Source organism: Dermacentor silvarum, chromosome 7 (genome assembly GCF_013339745.2).
Source record: "Dermacentor silvarum isolate Dsil-2018 chromosome 7, BIME_Dsil_1.4, whole genome shotgun sequence".
In the NCBI taxonomy this organism is placed as follows: Eukaryota; Metazoa; Arthropoda; class Arachnida; order Ixodida; family Ixodidae; genus Dermacentor; species Dermacentor silvarum.
Window position 1 is genome coordinate 61,760,783 of NC_051160.1, and position 23,685 is coordinate 61,784,467.

At 48.3% G+C, this 23,685-nt stretch overlaps 2 protein-coding genes across 2 annotated transcripts in view; one reads left to right on the forward strand and one right to left on the reverse strand.

Annotated features, from left to right (window-relative positions):
* LOC119458115 (leukocyte elastase inhibitor A) overlaps positions 1–23,685 on the forward strand; it is a 210,968-nt gene that overhangs the window by 166,601 nt on the left and 20,682 nt on the right. The gene's annotated exons all lie outside the window — the stretch shown is intronic.
* On the reverse strand, positions 12,252–20,331 carry LOC119458114 (uncharacterized). Its single transcript, XM_037719935.2, has 2 exons — positions 18,819–20,331; positions 12,252–14,727 (listed from the first exon to the last, which is right to left on the reverse strand). The coding sequence occupies exon 1, from the start codon at positions 19,538–19,540 to the stop codon at positions 19,001–19,003; it is 540 nt and encodes a 179-aa protein (XP_037575863.1). The 5' UTR covers positions 19,541–20,331; the 3' UTR covers positions 12,252–14,727; positions 18,819–19,000.

Consider the following 23,685-nt stretch of genomic DNA (forward strand, 5'->3'; position numbering starts at 1 on the left):
ACAGCAGCTTGTCTGCGCCGTGATAGCTCGGCCCATAGTTTGTGACTTCGTCACCCGCGCGGCGCTGGCCCTCCATCACTTCCGACAACCAGCACCCGAAAGATTTCAGTGAAAGCCAACCGACGACGGGAAGGAAGGCCACATCAATGCCTCCTAAAATTTTTAGGAGGCGTTGGCCACAGTGACCGCGGGCAGCGCCACCCGTCGGCGGCGTCTGGCGGCTTCTGCGTAGTCTCTCCCACTTGAAGGCGCAGATAACGTAGACGCTGGCACGGGACAACACATGCGTTGTAGCAGCGTGCAACGACGTGGGTGCTTCCTCTGCAGGTGCAAGTGGTGCGAGTCGGGAAGGGCTGCAGTGTTGGAAATAGCCGGTTTGACGCACGAGGGCTGACAACGCGCTGACGGAGACGGATGGAGTCGACCAGCTTGTCTTTGGCCGAAGCAGACGACAACAGCCCTGGCGCCCTCCCGTGTCCAAGCGTTCCGGCACCCTGCGCAGTCTGGTCTTCTAGCGTTGGCTTCCTCTCGCGCTGCTTGAAAATCTCGCTCTGCCAGACGGTGACACGCCCTGCAGATTTGGCGTCAGGCGCGGCGTTTCGCGCATTTTTTGTCGCAAGCAGAGTCCGATACATGTTGCGTAGCAGAGGAAAGCCCCGCAGCATGATGGGTGAGTCGGTCGTGTGATGAGGTTTCCCATAATGGCCACGTTTTAGAGGCGATGGCAGGTTGTCTTTAATGAACCATACTTGCTGGTTGGTGAGGCTCGGTGAACCGCGCGGTAGCCTGGACCACGAGGTTGTCACTCTCACTAAAGCTCGGCGCTCAGAGCGCTCAGCTTGCCAACCATTACCGTGAAGGTTGACAGGTTGGATCCCCAAGAGAAGCGAGGAAGTCTCGAACACAAGTCTCCTGCAGTGCGGCTTCGTGTCATCCACGGAAGTTACCACCCGTTTTCCATGGTAACGCCGTCGGCAGCTCCGGAATCCAGCCACCGCCCACAGATGACTCCGATTGATGCGGCGCTGTATCTTCAAGCGCGAACATCTAGGAAGGCTAAAGCCTGGAGGCAATCGTTTGAGGTTTCCTGGCTTCATGGTGGATTCCTTAGCGGTCCGTTTTCTTGCAAGCCGTGGCAGGTAATAGAGAACAGAGCTTTCCTGCGGAGGACGTCTTGCCTGGCTGCTTGAACGTGACAATCGCGTAAGGATCCCGTCCGCTGGCGGTTGCGAGGCCTTTATATCGTCCTCCGGATTGTGGGGACGCTGGGAGAGCCTTGTTCAGACGCGACGTCAGTGGCGGGCCTGATCTATCCGGTGGCCTTCGGCAAAGGGCGTGCAGTCATGAGGGACGATGACATCGAAGCGAAATCGAACGTCTCGAGGTCGGGGTCACGTTCACGTGCACCACCAGAGGAAAGGGGCTGTTACACATGATGATGATGATAGTTCACCGCGGAAACGAAAACGAGGAATTCGTATGACTTGCGTAAAACATAATGTTGCGAGGGCCAGTGTTGCAATTATAGATTTATTAACGACGGATAACTACCTTGCGATTACATTTGCAAAATAATCACTTGCTGCTCTCACATTATTTCTTTATCTTTCATTTATTATAAAAACATTGACTCGCCATGCCGGCCCTGCAAGAGTGGATGTCCAGCGGAGCTGTTGAACACCAGCACTACAACTGTTGAGGAGATAATGCAGTGCTTTATTGCATTAGAGTAATGGTAGTAACAGTTGTCAGTAATGATAATTTTGACAGCACGCCGCCGCCAATAGTGTTGCGTGGACACGAAAAATGCCGACCACCAAGAGGCTAACAGCTTCGAAGTAGAAGTTCCCGCGCCCCCGTGACGAGTAAGAGCAGCGTCTCCGTATACCATGCATTTGTCCAAATAAAGTCAATGAGCAGCGTTGTCTGCGGCTTAGCTTTCTTCGTGGAAACGAGCGATATATTGTCGGTATATATTGTCATTTTTTTATTATTTTGGCAGCCTGCCTTTAGGCATAATAAACGCGTGGTTAATTCCTTGGCTTGAGGTACCGACAGTGGTGTGTCGTGGAAGTAGGCGAAGAGTTCAACATCAAATTGGATATGTTATGGATATGGTTACGGTGTGTTGCCACTTGCGTTGTGGTATTCAGCTGCGCGTGTTTTTAGTCAACGGGGATGTAATGTGCGCGAGAGCGGTAACTGCCCTCATCACGTCTCAGTGAATGAGCTCAATCTAGTCCCACTGTTTAAGCGTGACCCCGCAAAAGTGAGCCTCGATCGTAGAGTATGGGTGGCAGCAATAGAGAACGAACAATGTTTTGTACCATCTCCGCACGTGATCCTCCATTCTGAGGTTCTTGTGAAGTCGGGGGTCCCAGCGGCCACGAAGGTTCCATGGCTGGTGCCATGTCAGGTGCCGGGAGAACCAGAGGTCCGGAGCGATAAGAAAAAGATTAGAAAAAAGACTTTATATACAAATGAACATGATAGTTTACAAGAAGGGCTCAATAATTCTTGGCGCCGATGGCATGGTAAAGTCTATATACGTCCGAGAGAGAGAGAGATACGAAGAGGTAAAGGTAGGTAGGTTAACCAAGGACGTGCCCAGCTGGCTACCCTACACTTGGGGAAGCGGAAAGGGCTCAAGCTTCTACTTTATCCAGTTCTTTCCCCTTTTACTCGTCGAGAGAATTCACTGTGGTTCTTCTCGGTCAATCAAAATCGTCGAACCTTACGAAAAATCCCGCCCATGACGTTGCACCGTTCCGCCAGACTCCGCCTTCTATGTTGCGGAATCGCCCCCGCATGCGAGGCAACCACGTGGCAATATGGGAACCTCTGGTCGACGCCGTTCCCACGGAAGTCCTCGACGTTGCCCCCTTGCAAGAATTTGTTGGCTCTCCGTGTCAGGGTCAGGAGATGGGCCTTCGCGGTAGATACCGCTTCCACGGAGGGCGGCGGCTCTTGTCTCCAACTGAGCTAGCTCCTTTGTTTGCGAGTCACAGTCGGCGCATGGCATCGTCATAGTCCGGGCGGAAACACAGCAAGAGCGACGTTGCCGTTTAGCGACGCACGAGGCCTAAGATCCATTGCAGCCTGGGGTCCCAGAAGTCTTCTCGCCTGACAGATCCGGGCGGTCGAACAGCCAAAGTTACGAAACATAATTGCTTGTCCATTTGTCTCGGGTGACGCTGATTTACTGGCAAGCGTCCTGGCCTCGAGAAAACGGCAAAGCGTGAAGGCATCCAGAACTGCATGTCTGCCGGTAAGGCATCCTTTGTCCCAGAGACCGCCAGCTACAACAGAGGCAATTCTTCGTGTCACATGCAGGATCGAGATTGATGACTTGTAGGGTGAGCGAAGCTCCTTAGGGTGTGGATCTGTCCCTCCTCTGTTGTATGTAGTAGTAGTCGTCGTCGTAGTAGGTAGCCACGTCTACTTTTATGAAGAAAAAAAATTCCGAAAGTTGTGCCCGTAGCGCGGAATCGTACCAGGGACCCCTCGCTTCCGAACGCGCGGCGCTAACCACTACGCCACGAAGCGCACATGGACACACGCACCACGATGACAATAGATACCCAACATTAACGAAAGACTGCGCGTTTCTAACGCGTTTGTGCTAGCGCGTTACGGCCCGTGTAAGAAGCTGGTGTAAGACGCTGTGGCCTCTCCGCCTTACCCCCGTATTCATAAACGCTCATGGCGTCGGCAAACGCGGTGCACGTTCCGGCATATGTAAACGGCTGCGTAAGACGCTGTGGCCTCTCCCCCTTACTAGAGAGTACTGCACGTTTCTAACGCGTTTGTGCTAGCGTCCCCTTAAGCGGGAGATGGTGCAATTATAATGAAGGGCGCTGTTATAAAATAGGAATGACGTCACATATGGCGCGTGTCATTGGTGGAAGTCAATCGTTCGATTTAGTGCGGCGAGACTGGGCGAATTACACGGAAGATTCACGGTTTACCGATGATTCCCTCCGGAGCTTCGCCCACTCATCATCATTCACCCCGTGGATATGCGGTGTTTTTTTTTTTTTCTTCATAGCCAATTCGATCCTCTTCCAGACTGGTAAATATCGAGACCAACGATCCTTACCCTTTCTACTTCAGGCAACGGGGTACCTGGCGAGACGAAGTGGAAAATTACCTTGAGAGAGATATTTCCGACCAGAATTGTTAGCTATTTAGATATAAGACGATTTGGTACCAGAGATTTTCAGACATGAACCGCGCGTATAGGTCTCGATGACGTCAAAGGTCGCTGCAGTGTGCGTTGCGATGCGTTGTTTATTATAGCAGATCAGATGGTTGCGCCATCGGCGTAAGTTATATTAGAAAAATAATGACTTGGATGTTTTGGGTAGATTGCATGCCAGAGGAATAAAGGCCAAGTTGAAAACAACAGAATCGAGGAGCGAGCGATGCTTGTGTACTCCTTCTGCTCGAAGTACATGACGTTCCCTGGACATCACGAACGGAGAACATGCGGTAATGAAGAGTCGCAAATACAGTGCGGTTTTTACATCTACAGTACGGTTTAAGCGCTGAGTGAAGCAGATTCCATGTTTCTGAGGATGGTTTCCGGCGTATGTTGCCACAGGTTCTTGGCGATATCAGTAGCAACGACAATACGTATACTCGCATGTTGTGTGAGGAGAAGTGCAGAACGGACTCAGCTATAGGATAGCCATGGCCATCCCAGGCGCCCCGGTTTTGTGCCCAGGTGCGCGCGAAGTTTAATTTGCGCCATCTGGATGACGCTTTTCCTCGCGTTATAGCCGCCGAGATCTGTGGGTTGCTAGCATTCGTTCGAATATTTTGCATACAGTTAATTTGCATCCTAACACCTGCATACAGGTGTTAGGATGCGAAGGCGGCGGGAGGTGTTAGGATCCTCCCGCCGCCTTCGCGCCCATTCCCGCTTCGGATCATGCCGTCGTTCTTCGTAGGCATGCTGTTCTTCCTCGGTCGTACAATACGCGGCCTACCCATTACATGGCCGGAACGCAACTGAGATAATTTTACCCGTGGAACGTGGCAGTCATAAATAGATAGTTCGGTTTTAGATCGAACAAATGAAAATCTGTACAATGTTTTTAAACGCAGCTGTGCGCTGTGTCCCGTCGAACTTCACTTCCATTCTAAAGCGGCCGCCGCGGTCGGGAATCGAACCAGCGACCTCGCGCTCTGCCTCGGAGTGACCGTGCGTCAGATGCTGCATAATTTTCTATCGTCTCGCATGGCTTACGATAGGTCGCGTTTTGCATTTCTCTCATGCAGCACGTCGAAACTGAACGCGTGCACTCTGGCGTATATTGATGCGCAATCCAGTCGATCGTGCACCAAGATCGCAAAGTAAGAGACGCATGTGCTACGCAAACCATTTATTGTACTTAAACAACTACGAAAGCACAACGTGCAATAAAAGTTCTGTTATCAAAAACAATGGAAATATTAAACCCGCTGGTGTGCGCTGTGCCCCTTCGGCCCATAGTTCGCAAATTTGGCACCTTTGCGGCGCTGGCCTGCCTTTGTCACTGCCAGCAACCAGCATCCGGCAAACTGACGTCCGTCCGCGTTGAGGTTTCGCACTACACTACGCAGGCTTTTGAGGGCGTCTGACGAGGACTTGCTTCGTCCGGGAGCTGGTCGTCCGAGGACGAGTTTCACAGACATGAAGACTGGGACGCTGGGATCGCACGACGCATTGACGCGAGTACTTCCTCCCGAGCTGCAAGCTCGAGACGCGGCGAATCGCGAACGCTCCAGTTGGAATGGCCGGTTCGACGCTCGAGGGCAGCCGACGCGCTGGCAGAGACAAACGGGATCAACCTTCTGGTAGTGCATCGATGCAGACGACAAGAGCCCTGGCGTCCTCTCGGGTCCACGCGTTGTGACTCCCCGTGCATTCTTGCGGCGTTGCCTTCCTCTGCGCGTCTCGATAACCACGCTCGGCAAGACAGCGACGCGTCTACAATCAGGAATTAGCGCGGCGTCCCGTGTCTCGACGCAGAGCAGTTGGCCAGTGGCGGTGTCCGATGTCTGTCGCTTTCGCACCGCTGGCTGAGAAAAGCCGCGTGTCTCGGAGGATGAGTCGGTCGTCTGCTGAGGTGTCTCGTACATGCCTGCAAGTTGTAGAGGACACGGCGCATTTCCTTTCGTAGTGAACCACAGCTGTGTGGTGGCGGGTTTCGGAGGGTAGCGCCGTAGGATGGCCCGCGATGTCGTCACATTCCCTGAATCGTGACGTAGAGAGTGCGTGATTGGCGAGCCGTCACCGTGGAGAACGACCGGTTTGATCCACAGAGGAAGCGACGGAGTCGCGAAGCCAGTTCTGCCACGGTACAACGTCTTCGCGGCAAGCGCGGAAGTTGTTACCCGTCGTTCAGGGTAACGCCGTCGGCAGCTCCGGAATCCAGCCACCACCACCCACGGCTGCCGCCAAGTGATACGGCGTTGGAGCTTCGGCCGCGAACACCGAGGAAGGCTCGAGCCCGATGGCAATCGCTTAAAGCCATACGCCTTCATGGAGGATCACTTAACTGCTGGTGTGTTTCCGTGCAAGCACAGTGGGGTGTTGAACAGGACTTGCAGGCAGTGGACGTCTTCTACGTGGCTGCTTGAGCGTGGCGATTACGTAGTGATGCCGTTCACTGGTATTGGTGAGCGAGGCTGTTACAGCGTTCTCTCGACCCTGCGGCGACTTGCTGTGAGATGACGAGAGCGGCCGACTTGAAGTTGTAGTACAAGCGCCACGCAGTCGGGAGAGGTGATCACAGCGAAGCCACGTCGAACGTCTCGTGGCACGATCGCGAGCACCACCAGGGAGAATAACGCCGCCGGAGATGACGATGATGATGATAGCGTAGAAGCGGCAAAGAAAAGGAGGAAGCTGGATTTGAACTTTGCTGGAAAGAAAGATAAGTTGGAATCGAGACATTTTTTTATCGCCACTATAACGAGAGATTGAGAGCTGCGAACTACCGACAGGAGCTATTATTTTGAAAATAATCTCCAGTAAACTGACCACCCGAAAAGTTTTAATTCGTGCAAGTGTCTGCTCCCTTCCCCACAACCTTCTTTCTAGAGAGGATGTACGACTTCTCCAGACACTTTGTGCTTGGGCGGCCCGTTACGCCTGCTGTCAGTCAGATGCGTGGTGCAGTCCAGGACGCAGCATCGTCCGGCAGTGGATGTAAAGTACGCTGCTGATGGTGATGGTGATTGTGACTACTGGAGGCTAAAGAATTGGAAAACTGGAGCAGCGGGGTGCATATATTGAAAATATAGAAGGTACAGCGCCTTAGCAACCGCGGCTGAACGCGATTGCATGGCTGAAACGCTGCCGGTGACGTTCGACGCCCTTTGCAACCGCGGTGATAGGGAGCCTACATGCAACGTCGTTTTAAACCGGCGTTGCATGTAGGCTCCCTACGTGGTGAGAGTACGCCGCGCCACCTTTTACGCTAACCTAACCTAACGTATTGTGGGCGACGCGCAAATAGCAGTAATCCTCATGGCGTGACATCAGAGCGTCACCGGCAGCGTTTCAGCCAATCGCGTTCAACCGCGGTTGCTAAGGCGCTGTGCCTTCTAGAGTTTCCAGCGGGGTAGGCAGCCTGTCCAACGCCTCCTATGGAGCACAAGGCCTGTGCTCGTCGATCCGTGACGTTATGCTACCTTGTCCGACTGACATAGAATAGAAGTAAGCCACGGTGATTTTGACGTCACCGCTTTTGAAATTTCTCTTGCGATTTGGCAATGGAAATTTTGGTCCAAGTAGCATGAAGAAATAAAGCAGAGTGCACATGCTTGCTGTCTAGGAGGCGTCGGCCTGTCCAATCGTTATATCGTGTTACGATCAGCCAGCGGGGGCAGCAACCTTCCAAGCTCTCCTGCTTTGCTGAGACGAATCAGCTTTGTGAAGCCCAAAATACGTCGCATCGGACAGACGAGTGGCGACACCAATTAAGGCGAGACACGTTTGACGGCTACGGGATGTACGGATCCCACTTGGTCGCCGACCACGACGACGGGATCCGACACCGACTGTGACACGCAAACAAAGGAACTCACTTCGAGGCGACAACCACCGCTGCCTTCGTGGAAGTGGTAACTACCGCCAAGGCCACTCTCGTGACCCTGACAAGCTGAACGTCACGGAGACCCCACTATAATTGATCAATTGCAAGGGGCCAACGCCGAGGACTTCCGTGGGAACTGCGTCGACTTCGGTTTCCCAAATTGTCACGTGGCTGCCTCGTATGCGGGGGCGATCGCGCCACATTGGAGGCGGAGTCCGGCGGAACGGTTCGACGATTATGATTGGCCAGGACAAAGTGACCAGATTCCGTCGTCTGGTCACCTAGGGCAATGAACTGTTTTAAAAGCGGACTTTTTCGGCTCTTCTGGGGTGCCGTCCTGGAAAGATGTAGTAGCTCCAACACGTAGCTCTTGCTACGAGAAAGAGGTACTCCGCTCCGTGCTCCGGCCAGTGCGAGTATCCCTTGTTCTGTAAATAAGTTTACCTTTCCTGAGTAACTAAACCCCACGTTCCGTTTCTCCAACCTCTCGACCTCGTACTCATCACTAAAGAAGCAATCCTCGTCAAGTCTGCTCGGGCAACGGCGGGGGCCCGCTATGCCTCCGGGTGACGCCACGGTAGCGTAGGCCAGCTACGCGTTACGAGACGCACCGGCGGCGTAGGCTAGAGAGCGACCCCCTGTGTCACGCCAGACTCCGAGACCATGACCCCCGAATCCTACAGTCACCACTGCCTGACGCTCGGACTGCAACAGATTCGAATTTTATTGCGCACACGTTTTGGCATTCGTGTTTGTAATGTGCCTGCGAAGGAATCACTTTGTCAGCTATTGAAGCTGATCTGCTTTTCCACCAATATATATATATATATATATATATATATATATATATATATATAATACTTACTACAATACAAGCAAGAAAAAGAAAATGTCTGATTATAATGGCTGTGAGCGCAGATTACTTGCCCTTCTTTTACTTTTATTTTACGATAATTATCAATGACTGGCAATTCTCAAGAGCTTCAGCCATCAAGCTTACAATTCCGCAACTTGGCATGAAAGGCACACTGTGTAAATTGAATGATTGAACATCTTAGTTCCATCTAAAGTCAGAAAAAAATTGATGCATTGTACGATGCTCTCTATTTATCAAAGGCTTGTGAATATAACAGTTACATGCGAGCCTCAATTGTATTTAAAAAAAAAAAGAAAGGTCACCCACCGTCTCACCTGAACTGTAAACTAGTACACTGCACAGTTCTGCTTTAGACGCTCCGTGACACTCAGTTTACAAGTCTACGAAACATTTTGTTGGTGTGGAAACAGAGTTCTGAAGTTACATTTTTTTTTTCTTCAAGCTTACCCATTTTCCTTCATTTCTATCGGGGGAAAAAAAGAAAAAAAATCCACAACAGGGCCTCAAAAAATTCCTGCTGCCAAGATTTTCTGTAGTATCACTTTTTCCTTAAAAATGGTGATGCAGAGTGTCGGGACAGTAACGCTTCATTGATTGACAAGTCAGTTTTCTTTTTTTTTCTCCTTTATTCGTGGTTATCAGATAGTACATGTGCAACAGGAACAGCCATAACTTCATCACGGTATCACACATGTCGTTCAACGACAGGATGGGCATCCACCGTCATCCTCTAAAACAGATAAAACCGCAGACTGCTCCTTCACAAATCTTGTAGCCGGAATATAACCGCTCGTCTTGAGTGCCCTGCGACCCGATCTTAATGCGGTATTTTGAATTAATACGAAGTGTACGCTACTGAAGCATATGTGTATAAAGAACCTGCCACTGAATGATCACGGCTGTCATTAGGTGGCAGTATTACAGCCTGTACTTAGGAATTGATTGTGGCGCAAGACAACACACCTGTCACGCTGTTAAAGTGAAAATACAAGATACTTTTCTGTTTCGAAAGCGCGAACAGCATGCCCCAAAAAGTTCACTTCGTACACAACGAGATCAGAGTTGTATTCTTTACCCTTGAGGTAACCCTTGCCGTTCTTCAGGTTCAATATTGATCAAAGGCTTCCGCAAAGAGTCGTTATTTCGAGAAAAAAGTCGAGGCTAATTTATTTTGGTTAATTCATCATTTACACTTACAAAACTCACAATGTGAAAATACTTAGCTAGAAAACAACCGCAAAGGTGAAATTCTCATAGCAGAGTCCTCTTCCTTTAATCTTGCGCAGCCGAACAAACCTTGTTCATTGCAAAAGCTGAACTGAGATAGCAATGCGATAAGTCCACTTCGCACGACGAGTGTGCACACGGACTTAATGCGCTGCACTTCAAACACACATTATTGTACGGTGATCCCTCAGCGTCATCCTAATTGCTACATACCACTATATCATACGTGGCCGGAACACTAACTACACTACAAGCAGCTCGCCTCTACAACAGGTACAGTGGCAGGAGGGGGTCGGTGTTGTACCTTGGCCATATACAAGGAACTAAAAAAAAAAAAAAAAAAACTAATGATCGATCAATCGGTTGATCTGATGAAAATGTACTGTTAGCGTTAACCCTTCGCAAGCGGCTCGCTGACGGCACTGCCTCCATTTTAGCTACCCAAAGACACGCGCCTTCACAAGACACGACTGAACCTGTCCTACACCACCGGCAATCTGCCAAGTCCGTCGCGGCGCGATTTCCTCCTCGCCCCTGGCCGCCTGCCAGCTGAGCGCGCCAAAGCGTGACGTCACGCGCCACCTGTATTCCTATTGGCTCCTAAGGTGTGACGCCACATCATCATCTCTCACCTCTTTCCCTCCCCTTTTCCCTTCCCCCAGTGTAGGGTAGCCAACCGGGCTCAGTCCTGGTTAACTTCCCTGCCTTTCAATTATCGCTTTTTCTCTCACTCTACTCTCTATTTGTGGCGTCACATACTTTCCTTTTCTATCACGCCACGAGGGTAACCGGCGGACGCCGCCGGGTTTTCGTTCGCATGAACGTTGTATTGGTGACGCATTAAAAACGGGTGAGTGTAAGCGCATTCGCCGTGTACCTTCGGTGCTACGTGGCTCCCTAAATTGCAGACTGCTTTAAAAAAATGTAGTCTTATTCTCAACAGACTGTCTCGATTCGGGAATGGGAATAGGATCGCATGCTTACTTGAATGCTGCCGCATATATCGACAGGCGCCTCTCATTCGAAATCACAAGAGTACGTCGCACGTGTTATTGGTCAATATATCGCGTCCCCCCACTGCGTAGACCGCAACGCATCCCTGCAGCTTGGTGCAGAGAGAACAAACGGCGGTACCTGATGTTACGAGAAAGCTAGTAAGGGATAAAAAGACGACGTGGAACTTATGTAAGTTTTGGAAGCTTCTGGAATAAATTTTAAAAAGAGGGGGTGTGTAGAAGGATGCAAGAACAAGTGGTGTGCAGCTCTCCAAAATTGCCGAATACGAACGGACAAGTCTTGAGCATTCGATTCGAGAATTTGATGTTCCGAATATTCATTCAGTTCCGGATAACTACGGTGCTGTGGAGCCTTCGGGGAGAGATGGGCCCACCCCTGTTAAGCCAATAATTCAACAAGAGATATCCGGTAATTTCTCTTCTGATCTGTTTTCCATTGATTCCGATGTACAGGACACACTGGTGCTTATGGGTTGCAGGTTAAGAGGTTATTGAACGGCCTGTACCGTGACCATACAGGGCATCTTGATTTTTGCACAATAAGTCAAAGTCATTTAGATCGGGGGCGCCCCGTTTTCGGGCTACCTGAAGATTTGATATTTCCTTTCATACCTCAAAAGCATCACGAGCGGGCAATTACATAAGATATATATATATATATATGTCTATTTATATCCAATTAGGTTATGTTTCCCGGTGTACCTCACGATGTTAGTATCGCAGGAAATGACGCGTTCGAAATTATGCAAGAACTGCTTATCTGAATTGTATTCGTATAAGACGTGTATCTACGCTCGATTATTTGCCACAGCTACTTTTTGTTATATAACTGCAACTTCATTATGAACGCGCGAAGAGGCATCGACTTTCACATAGCTTGTTCCTCACTTACAAGCTGCCCAGTCGCCAAAATTTATAAGCTTCGTTTTATCTTCCACCTGCTTTCTTCTAAAACGCTTTTATGAGTGTAGAGACTTATAACTGCTCAGCCTCAGTTATTTACAAGCGTTGAGAATTCGATTCTATATTCGAAGCCATCTTTATGCCATTGACCAGCCTCGCAAATAATGCTAAATTTTGCAAACTCAATCCCACAGCATCACTAAAGCCTTACAGGATAATATACGCTTACTAACGCCTCCCAAGTAGACACGCCATTTTTGCAACGGAAACCTTCTCGCAACCCAGTCTCGGGACGTGCAATGTCGCTGACATCGAGAGAGCTAGGCCATGGCGAGAATTCGACGGAGCATATTCTTCGCGCCACACTTAAATAGGGCTGCACATTCTCACCACCAGTGCTAAAGGCGAAGTGGAGAGATCCTCGCGTAGTAAAGTCGCGTTGGTAAACGAATGCTAAGTCGTGGACCCTTTAAAATTGGCTGGACTTTTGTTTCGGTTCTCTTCTTTTTTTTTTTTTCTTCTAGTGGGCGCTAAATATATCCAGCCGTGTGTTGAAGGGTTTTCGCCCGAGTTTGCGAGAGCGGGCAGCTACGGTAAATATTAGCGTTGGCAAAAAAGCTGCTGCCGAAAGTGCAGTTCGTCCCTTGCGTGCGTTTATTTATTTATTTATCTTTTCTTTTTCTGTAGCCCTTCATATCTGTTCGCGACGTGCAGCATTTTCTAACTGCTTTCAGGAATGAGGCACATGTTGTATTATGCTTTCTTCTGCATATCTTTTTTTTTTCACGTTACACCTTTATTCGGTAGTGCCTACGTGCCTTGAAACTATTCGGCATATATAAGTCACTTTCTAAGCTTAAACACTTAATTTTTGTTGCCTTAGAGTAAAGCACTCGAAATACAACCTGCCCCCAGTCACTCGCAGTTTGTTTGAAGCCCCCGGATAAAAAAAAACTGAAAGATAAGAAATAGGAAAAGGACACATTTCTGCCGAATATAAGTGTACAAACTCGAATCCCCACAACTTTCATTTCGCTAATTCGTATATGTGCTATACGCGCGATCTCGCTTTAACGAAATCGGGTGTAGCGACCAGCGAATGCCTCGGCGTGCCGAAATTTCAGCTGCTTCTTTTGAAAGCTGTACACGGCTTCGCAGCTAAAGGGGCCGGGATAGCCGGACGGTGTCGTTAGTAATCGATCGTAATAACGAAATAAACAGCCACATCGAATGATACGGACGAATATAATGTAGACACAACTGAACGGCCACTTCATATTTACGAGTTGTTTGCTCCCCAATACAGCGAAGTCACATAATTAGCGTCACTTTGTTATAAAGAGGAAGTCAAACGCCCGATTTCGTTATAACGAGGTTTGACTCAGAGATGGGAGGCGAAGGTCGCGCGGCTTACAGTAAATTGGGCCACACACTGATACCGCGATCTACGTGGCGGAACGACGCCGATCGCTATCTCTCTTGGCATTGGATAATATCCGATAGTTCCTTTAAAGTCATTCCACGCAAAGCGCAGAGCTCTCGCTAAAGCGAAGTTCGTACTGCTTACTCTTAGCACGTAGTCGCTATTTCCGAGGGTAGAGATGCAGTGCCACATATTCTCGATAAGCCTCACTTCCCAGAATACTGCTTTCACTTTTGCGTGGCGAATTACGTCCGAGCACGATGCCTCGCTGAAGCGACGGGCATTCTGTCATTGCCGTCAAAGAACTACGCAACGTGAAAATAACTCCAACGGCAGCTAGGCGCACGCGTCACTCATTTCGTCACACCTATAGTTCCGCCGGATTAAATCAGCTGGAAGTGGTATCGGCGAAAGGGATCGACGGGAAAAGTACGGAACCTCTGAAACTGTGGGCAAGCATTTTTCGTGGCCAGTCTCGTTCATTGTGCGGATACAGGCAAAATGTCTAAACTGGGCGGAGTGTATAAACCAGGCGCGGAGGAAGGGAGCCAAAAAAATATATATATTTAGGCGATAGATCATCTCATTTCGTACCACGCATACTACATACTACGCGCTGTGTAGTGCTGTTTGTTACGGAGGAATAACTTTTTAGCGGTCTAGTACGGTATGTGTACTATATATATGCCACGGAGGAAGGAAAGAACTCGGAAAGGAGCACGACAACACTCGTGTACACCTCGTGGCAATTTAAAATTCAGTGCTGTAGCTACGCTGGCGAATCCCCCACTGCTCCCGCCATCCAGTCCTTCGCGCTCAAAAACATAGCTCTAGAGAGACCCTTTCTTAGGAAGTTTAACTTTCTTAAGAATATGAAGGTTACTGCACATTTAACTGTAATACACATTTCATTATACACCTCAATAAAGGGGGGGGGGGGGGGGGGCAACTGTTAATTTCCCCTATGCGTTCCTCGGCTTCATTGCCTGTTGGCGTCATACGCTTCAAGGTTGTCACGTGACGCTCCTTGCTAGTTAATGTTTCCTTCCTCCGTGGCTTTAGCAGAATGACGTATCAGCCAGTATCCAACGTTCCTCGTGTGTCCAGCCTCTTGTGACGTCACTGGTTCACAGGCTCGAATGAGACTGGCGACGATGACCCGCGTGGTTGGAGTTCGCGGGGCAGACGCTGTTGCTGAAACAGAGAGGGGGCAAAGATCAGGAATGTCTTTTTGTCTTCGGACAATATTTTTTTACGCAACTACACGACATTCTGTTAGCAATCACACTGCAATAATGTTTACCGAGTTTCGAGTTTGGTTCCTTGAATGAACACAAAAGTTGCTCCTTACTGGTCAGGCTGAAAGACCGTCACAATCGAAATGAGATTTTGCGTCTGGTAAAAAGGTTATGTGGTGGCTTGTTGTTTTTACTTGACTATAGGGTTCACAATAGTGGCATTTTAAACGGGTTCATTAATTATCTCAGCAGCAATTAACAATTAATTACCATTATCTGCGGACAAAGAACAAGTAATTCTATGGAGACCCCGAGCGGGGTGTGAAATACTGAAGCTGCTATTGGAGCGGAAACCCATGCAACATTTTCTCCCTCTATGTATATGAGCACATCAAACAAATTGCGCTAGGGAAATATAATTTGGGTAGTTAACTGTGCGACACCACTCCTTGGGGCGCATCAAAGGCCTATAACGACAGCAAGACCACAAAGGATAAGAAACGTCCCTCCTGCTTAAAAGAGAGTCATGCATTGGAGAATAGCCAATCTGGCGACCACATGCAGTCTGGTTGCTGACTACATGAATGATAAATCCGATATACTAGATAATAGTAACTACATTATGATAAACGGTACATGAATGATAAAGCCTGTCATTAGTTTTGATGCATAAGTATATAAGTAAATATATAAATTATACCCGAGCTCACAGGGAGTATATTGCTGTAAACTGTATACTGATAACATTTTCGTTATTGACACCGATGCTAAGTTTAATGAACCCGATAAAGCCTGGTCGAGTTGGCTTGTCGATATGGATTGTCGAATTGGATTGTCGAATTGGATTGTCGAGTTGGATTGTCGAGTCGGATTGTCGGGCATACCCAGTCGTCGGGTTCGTGAAAACGCTAGCGCATCGGGTCAAGCGGGTGTCGAGGCGATCTCGGTCAACCTGCCTGTCAACCCACTTGGCAAAGTGCGTGTGAACTCAACTCGTCTTCCGACTCGATGCGCTCGTGTCCTCGTGTAAACGAAGCAAGCCACACGTCACGGGTCACCTTCCTTTGTATACGAAACAATGATGATGCCGAACGAACTTCCTTGAGTGAAATTTCGGTTGACTAAAGGGCCACGTATATTTCCTATTATATAGGCACGATCGGTTCGTGCGCTTTGTCCACGTGAACACTTTGTGTGTATACGCATACGATTTAGTAAGTGCGCCCTCGCACATGCATATTTCTTTGTTGTCGGCAGTCCAAACTTCGTGTAACTTTATTCACATGCAATTAACACACTCAATGGCCTCCTTTAGACACAAACGTTTCATTTCAACACGCGAAGCCACTCACGGGAACATATAATGAGAATTAGAGCTGCTCGCAAGTCATGTGACCAATATATCTACACAAATTCTCGTTGGCAGGCACCGTTTGGACTTTTTAAAGAAACCACACAATAAAGAAAAACAAAATAAAGTAGAGACGCACTATAGGCGAGCCTTTGTTTACCTGGTTCTCAGCAATTTTTTTTAACGAACTGGGTAAAAAAAAAAGCACAAATAGTAACCCACACGTCCATGTTTTGCACGAAGTTTGATGTTTTATGACTTATCTTACAACTCTTTGACAGCGATCGTTCGCAATGCAAAGCAACCTCAGCGCTGCTTTCACTAGAGAGACAGATGAGAATTCATTAAGGAAACGCAGAGAGCTCGGACTGAGGTCTCTGCGTCTTTTAGCCTGCCACTCTGCTCAGAGGGAATTGATGAAAAAGAGAGCCATGTGGATACGGGCAGTATGATGCGATTTTATACAGGTTCATGCCCAAAGTTTAGGCACCAGTTCACCGCCCTGAATTTAGGCCTGTGTTAATTTTATATATATATATATATATAGCAGAGATTTGGTGACTCGCTTCATTGATACCATGTCCGTCCAAGGGACCAGTAACACGTTTTCGCTCAACGGTCTTTTGTTAATTGGCGCTAACGAAGAGGTCAGCCGCCTGCAGTTCACGGTCATATTTGGGACTGGCGAACAAGCATGTGCTCCACTGTCTCGGGTATATTGCACGTATCACAGTCTGGCGAGTCAACGCGTGAGATGCGATGCAAATATTGTCGCGTACCGACACTGTACGACGTACAGTCTAAGCCTGTGCAGGAGGCTCGCATGGCTACGTCGGATGCCACGCGGCATCCCAAGTGGACCGAGCTTGTAAGGCCGTTTGTGTCGAGTTCCTTCTTTCGCCCAATGTCTTGATGTCGCTTTCCACACAGCTTCGGTTAAAAAAAAAAGAATACCAGTTGATCTCCGGACACTGCACACTGCACAGGAATGTTCTTCCTGATGCAACAGGAAAAATGACCTAAAATGACGGCACGCTCGTCACCATCCCGGTCTCAAGGCGTCAGACTGCGTTCCCCAGGTTGGGCTTGCGAGCGGTGGCGTGCTGCCAATAGGCCACCTCGTAAATGATGTTCTCGGGGCTTCTTTCAAAGAAATATTGTTTAAACTCATCCTTTAGAGACGATGAACTACGTTAGTGACGTAGTGACGCGACGTAGCGACGTCAGTGACTCGCATCTTCAGTCAGTGAATCGTCAGTGACTCGCACCCTAACGTCAGTGAATCGCATCCTACTGGTCATTGTGGCCAATCGCCCACAATGGATGCGCCACTGGGACACAAGTGGTATGAAATGTTAAGTGTACTTAGATACGCGTAACACTCATATGTGCATGCACGTACTTTCATTAATAGTCTTTCCTCGACAAGCATCATACATCGCCTTCGTGACGCAGACAGCTACACGGGCGACGAGGTCGTGATCGAGTCATCCGCTACCGCTGCGTACCTAGCTGGCTCAAACAAGCTTCGCGTCGATTAGATTCTAACGTTGCGTTGGATCTGCGCATTTATATGTCTGTGCTATAACGTGATTTGTATATGTCGTCAGACCAAACCCATTTATGTCACTTCTGGAGCGTTCGTATTGTTGGTCCCTGCCACCGAATCCTGATCATTTGGTGCTTTTTGCAGGCCCATGCTTGGTAGCAAACAAGTGTTGACGATTGCGATGAAAACGCGGCCCAGGATTCACCACTATTTCCTTCCTGTCTAGAGCCCAGGACCACTACAGCCCAGCAAAGAGCCCCTTACGACAGCGCGCAACAGAAAGACAATGTAGTAAGGGACCAAGGAAATATGTTCGCCTTAGCAGAAATTCGCCTTTAACAGAAGTTATAAGGAAAAAATAACTTCCCTATTCCACCCATTAAAGCATTGAAACCAAAAGACACGTGTTTAAAATATATATTTACTGCACTTGCATAATTCAAAGCCTTAACTTACGTACTTTTACTTGGGTCAGTCAGCGATTTTTGCTTGCTGGCGCTTTACAAATCTGTGTATCCTATCCCGAAACAAACATTCCATCTAACTTGATCAAAAACCCTTCAATGCATGCTCTCATGTTGGGACACTATGTGCCAATGTATTGAGCGATTATCGGTTGCACATCGTGTGGGAGCACCACTTGTTCTCGTGGCTCCTCGTCAATGCCCTCACCATCGTTATCAGTCAGCGAAAGCGCACCTGAAGGATCCAATGATTAATATTTCCATGGTGTCAGCCCGGCATGTTTTCACATCATCATCGTCGTCGACACAGGCGTATATTATGTACACAGAAACGCCATTTGCCTTCGGCGGAGCCGGAGGACGATCCGGGTGCTCGATCCCCGACCCGAGCAGCAAGCATCGGTGACGGCCGTGGGATGTTCGCTTAACCGAATCCGTTCGTATTAGCGTATTCAAGTACTAAGCGTATTAAGCGAGTTCGTATTAAGCGTCTTTTGTTGAACCTATTGAATCCGACCAATTCTACATTTCGGCGAATCCCATTAACCGGATTCGTTTTGACGGGAGGTTACTGTATGTCGCAAGATGTCTGCACGCTGTGAACTATTGCGCCGGTTTCTGAAAGCTCGAAAAAAAAAAAAACGTTACGAACGAACTGAGAGATAAAATAATGTATAGCTCACTCTTGTTCTCTCATCTTTCTACGGAAGCGGTGGACTTTTCTTCCGCATCCGCGGCGTCCGCGGAAGAAGTCGACACAAACGACGTGGAAGCAGCTTCGGCTTCTTCGATCCATGACGACGTGGTGTCCGTCGCGTTCTCGGAGAGCGATAGCTCGCCGAGCGAAATGTCCGAAGGCGACGCATCAGCAGCAGCGACTTCGTAGCCCACCGTCGCGTCGACGACGGCAGGCTCGTCTTTGATCGTCGTCGCCGTCGCCGTCGCCGTGGTGGTGGCCACCTGAACTCTCGCTGCCTTCTGCGGAGCAGACGACAGTTGCGAACAGTCCGTCTCGTTCGTAGCATGACGACGATGGCGGCGCGAACGCCGTGATGCGGCCCGTTTCGCGGTCCGACGACTGCGGGAGCTCCGAACGCATGTTGGGATCCCACAGAAACACGTAGTACATCGACAGCACGATAGCCGCGAGCGAGACAGAGAGAACGTACGCCATGACCGTCATGAGGCGCACGATCTTCTTGTGCCGCTTGGTCTCGTATATCTTGGCCTTGGCGGTGTCGAACGGCATCCCCCCCGGCACAGTGTCCACTCCTGGCACACCGTCCTTGTTGTTGTTATTGTTCTTGGCCGAGCTATTCCCACCTCCGGCCAGGGTTGTAGCCGCCTGACCGGCCGGCGCTGCCGCCGGCTGCGTCGATGCGCCGCACTCGTTGGCCATCTTCATGGCCCGACGAGCGGCGCGGAACGTTGCCGCAGACGACGGTGAGAGCAGGGCGACGAGGCCGGGAGCGTTGTAGCAGACGAGAAACAGACGAGAAGCAGACGAAACCCAGAGTGTGTACTCCTTCGTTGCAGGGCCTAGTCGGAGTGATGCTTTTTCACTCTCGGCTTGAGCCTTCGGAACGTTTTACGGGTCGGTTGTACGTCTAAGTGGTTCGCACGGGCACCAGTGCGCGCAATACAAAGGGATACAGGACAGCGCTTTTCAGAGAGGGGAGAGAGACGGATGGAGAGACGTGGGATGCGGAGGAATGCGACGAGCATCGGGTCGATAGGAGCACCGAGAAGCATGAGGGGCCGGATGGATGGGAGGAGGTTCGGGGGTCAGTGGTGGCCTCTCGCGGCAAACGCGGCAGTCGTGAAACTCAAGACGCACCCCCCCCCGGATTGCAAACGCGCCGCGTCGGCCGTTTCTTGGAGCGCCCCGATTTTGTTCTCACGATAACAGGCAAAATGTAAACGTCATTTGTGATCCAACTGAGCGCGTTCATGGGCTTCGGCCTCTCCTTTTTCTATCCTGGGAAAGACGTACGCTGTCAACGTAAAGCGGACATATTTACCCGAACGCTACCAAACATTCCTAAGCACAGTGCACAAACACATACCTACCAATCCTCCCGAATTTCTCGCAAGGTTTACGAATTTGGCCGCATTTCACGAATGTCGCGTCAAGTTTTACGAAAAGTAAATTCAAAATGAAGCATTAGGCAACTAAAAGGATGACACAAATTTTGAGAGGGCTTATTCATAAACTTCGAGAAAATGAATAAAGTACACCACGGTCGGTACACTAGCAGCGTAACCTTCCGGACGCTTCAATGAGCTTGAGTTTACAAGAGAATGGTAGAGCATGGAAAGCCCCCTAATCTCGTCGTCTTCAGCGCCAAGCTTGTGCTCTTCTTCTTCAATGTCGTGTACGCGTTGCAACTATATAGAATCATCCCGAGAACTCTCCACATCAGCTGACGGACGCAAGATATGTCGCGGCTTGTAGCTTTATTCCGCAAATTCTATTACACTTTTCCGAATTTACGCGAATAATCTCTTCCAGCCATTCACACTTCTCGCCGTCTCTTAACTTCATGATCATTCAACATCTTCAAGGCATGACATTCTTCTTTTTTTCGTGTTTGTTTTGTTATGGCTATCAAAAAGAAAAAAGACTCATACCAGATCAGTTCATCGTCGACTGTAACCTGGCTGAATTCAAGGCAATACTTTTAGCAGCACAAACCGAGTCTATGAGCTTCGTTTGTATAATATCCTCATGTGATCTTTTCGTCAACATGTTCCGAACTATTTTTTTCTTTTATTCTTATTTACAAGAATGTCCAATTGTGGCATGACCAATCGTGTTATATAAATGCCACTCCAACCCCTCCCCCCTTTCGTGATGATTCGATAGGGTCTTTTACGAATTCCAGTAAATGATGATTAAGTTATGACCGGACCGGTTAAAAAAAAGAAAAGAAAAAAAGACAGGAAAAATCTGTTGTGCGTGTATTTTCAAAGAAATTTTCTGAATTGTGAACTTTTTTCAACATAAAGCTTTCCATACGCGACTAGCGACGCAAGGGCGCCGTTTAAAGCTGGCTTCTTCGCAATAAGAGTCTTTGAGAGGAGAAGCTCGCTTTACAGGCTTCCTTGGCTCTACCGATGATGGCAAAGGCGTCGGAAGCAGTGTCACTAACAGCGAGAAATTCGCTAAATTAGGCGAGTTTACACTCACTTTAACGACAACTTTGTCGTTTTGGAGTCTTAGCGACTTCTTACTCACTTTTCTTAGTGACGTAAGCGGCAAATAGCTTCTAAATTGTCCTGCTAGAATTTTCCCTGACCAAGTTCAATGTCACGCCCACATTTTATCCCAAGGATTATATGTGCGCCTCTATTTGTCGCTACGTATAAAGAAGAGTTTGCCACTGAAAATGTTAATTATTAAGCCATCTAGGATTCTAGGTGCACCAAAGCTGCTTTAGTAGGAAAAGCAAAATCTAATATCTGACACCTTTTCTTGCAAATCGGGGGTCAATTGCTTTCCCGTTTCAGATTCCGATCTTTGACATCGCCACTACAGGAGGCAATCTTAAGGTGTAGTTTAAATAATGACGAAGAGTAACAATTAAAATATATAAAAATACAAAAATGCGAGAAAGTCGTCATTACTATCAGTTAGCGTTTCTTGTTTTGTTTTTTTCTAAACATGGCGTGTTTGGGGCAGCGACCTGGCGACCTTGTCACCGACAGTTATCGATACTTGTCGGAAGTGCACCCCGTCTGGCGGCATAGATTTAGTATAATACGGAGTCGTTATACTAACTATAAGTCTGGCGGTTACGTTATTGAAGGTTACGTTAATTACGTTAAGGTGAAGCGGTCACGTGTCCGGCACTGAGCTGCCTTGCTGAGTATGCGCAGTAGGGGTTATACCGAACTCTGCAACTACTTTTAATTACTGCAAATAAATAATTGAAAAATAGCGGTCCATCGATCTTACTCCTATTTTCACCTGGGGACAGTTCACATTTTCTGTTATAGCGCTTCCATTCTATCTGAAACATCCATATGAGCGTTCTATGGGCTCTGAAATACTCCATATATTTGTGAGAACATGTACGGCTTTCACAAAACAAAGGTACTTTTTATTCCTCTGCGCCTAAATTAGTGCTTCAGGGAGACAATATATGCTTCCCTACATTATGAAAATACTCGTATAGTACTATGTCGGCGTTTTATTTGTCTAAATTTGTTTGGCGAGCCATGATATTCCTGTCCTGCAATCAATGTTGCCCCAGTACAAGTCGTACAAAATACAACAAAAGGTGCAGACAGTGACGCCACAGCGGACATTTAGGGCGGCCAAGACAAAACAAAAACAACACAAGAAAAGATCCACAACTCTACCGGCGTGAATCCCCTCGGAAGGAACATTTTCGAACTGCCTTTTTATTTTACTTCGTATTCTTGCATTATTATTTTTCTTTTCTTGTTTTATTATTTGCTTTTATGAACGCCGAAACTTGGAATAGTGAAACAAATAGTGCATCACTTTACGGCCGAGACGCGCGTGGTAGTTTCGACTACTTCGAAAAATAAATGTCAGTATTGCTTTACGAGACGCAATTTTCTCATTGTTTTGAAGTGAAACGCCTTTCATTTCGGTCAGTAGGAGGTCGCTCGCTAAAACAAACGTTGGCTAAAACCGCATGTAACGAAAAAATGTAACGCCACAATCGCTTATGTATTTACAACCGTAACTACCCGCGCGCCTTATTTGCTACCGTTGTCTTAGGGAAATAAACCATTACTCGATCACGCATGTGTCGCCTCCGCAGATGGCGCTGTTGTCGCATCACGCATGACGCAATCGGGGCTAAATTTAGCCTCGCGCGCGGCGTTCACAGAAACGCAAAACTCGGCACTGCATTGATGCTCCGTGCAGGGATTTTTTTCTTTCTTTCTTTCGGGGAGTTTTTCGGCCGTAAGCGTGGACGACAGTGAAAAGGGAATCTTTACGATAATGCAATAAATTTTAGGATCGATTGAGTAAATATTAAAGTTACGCGATTAAACGAGCATCACCCATAGCACAACGTTTCATTGCACGGGGTTGGTCAGCTTCAAGTGTTTCGTTGTTGAAAAGCCGGTATGGGACCGCTTAGTACAAAACGTAAACTGCCGATTGCCACGTCAATATCTGATAAGTTAAACTATAAAGAGTAACTCAAGAGCTGCAGCTCGCCATTGGTGGTTGATCCTAAAGCTCTGACCATGCGGGAATTTCCGAAACCTAACGCGGGAAGCCACATTAGAAATTTAGTTGTCATTATATATTACGTTGTCCCACCGAGACGTTGAATAACCCGTGTAATGTTTTCCAACATCAATTTCTTCATCTAATAATCACGGTTGCCAGTTAATTAAGACATACCTCCTCTACATATGCATATTACACGTGTATGCAGTTGCAGCGGGGAAAAGATTAGCACAAGTGGCCGATGACCGGAGCAGGGAAATCGCGGTACGCGGCGCTCTTGTTCCCGTGAACACTAGGTATCTAAAGTGCCACATGATTCGTGTTTCGAAGAG

Bases quoted from the DNA above. Each gene is read 5' to 3' on its own strand.
- LOC119458114 (XM_037719935.2), bottom strand. From the start codon at position 19,540: ATGAAGATGGCCAACGAGTGCGGCGCATCGACGCAGCCGGCGGCAGCG.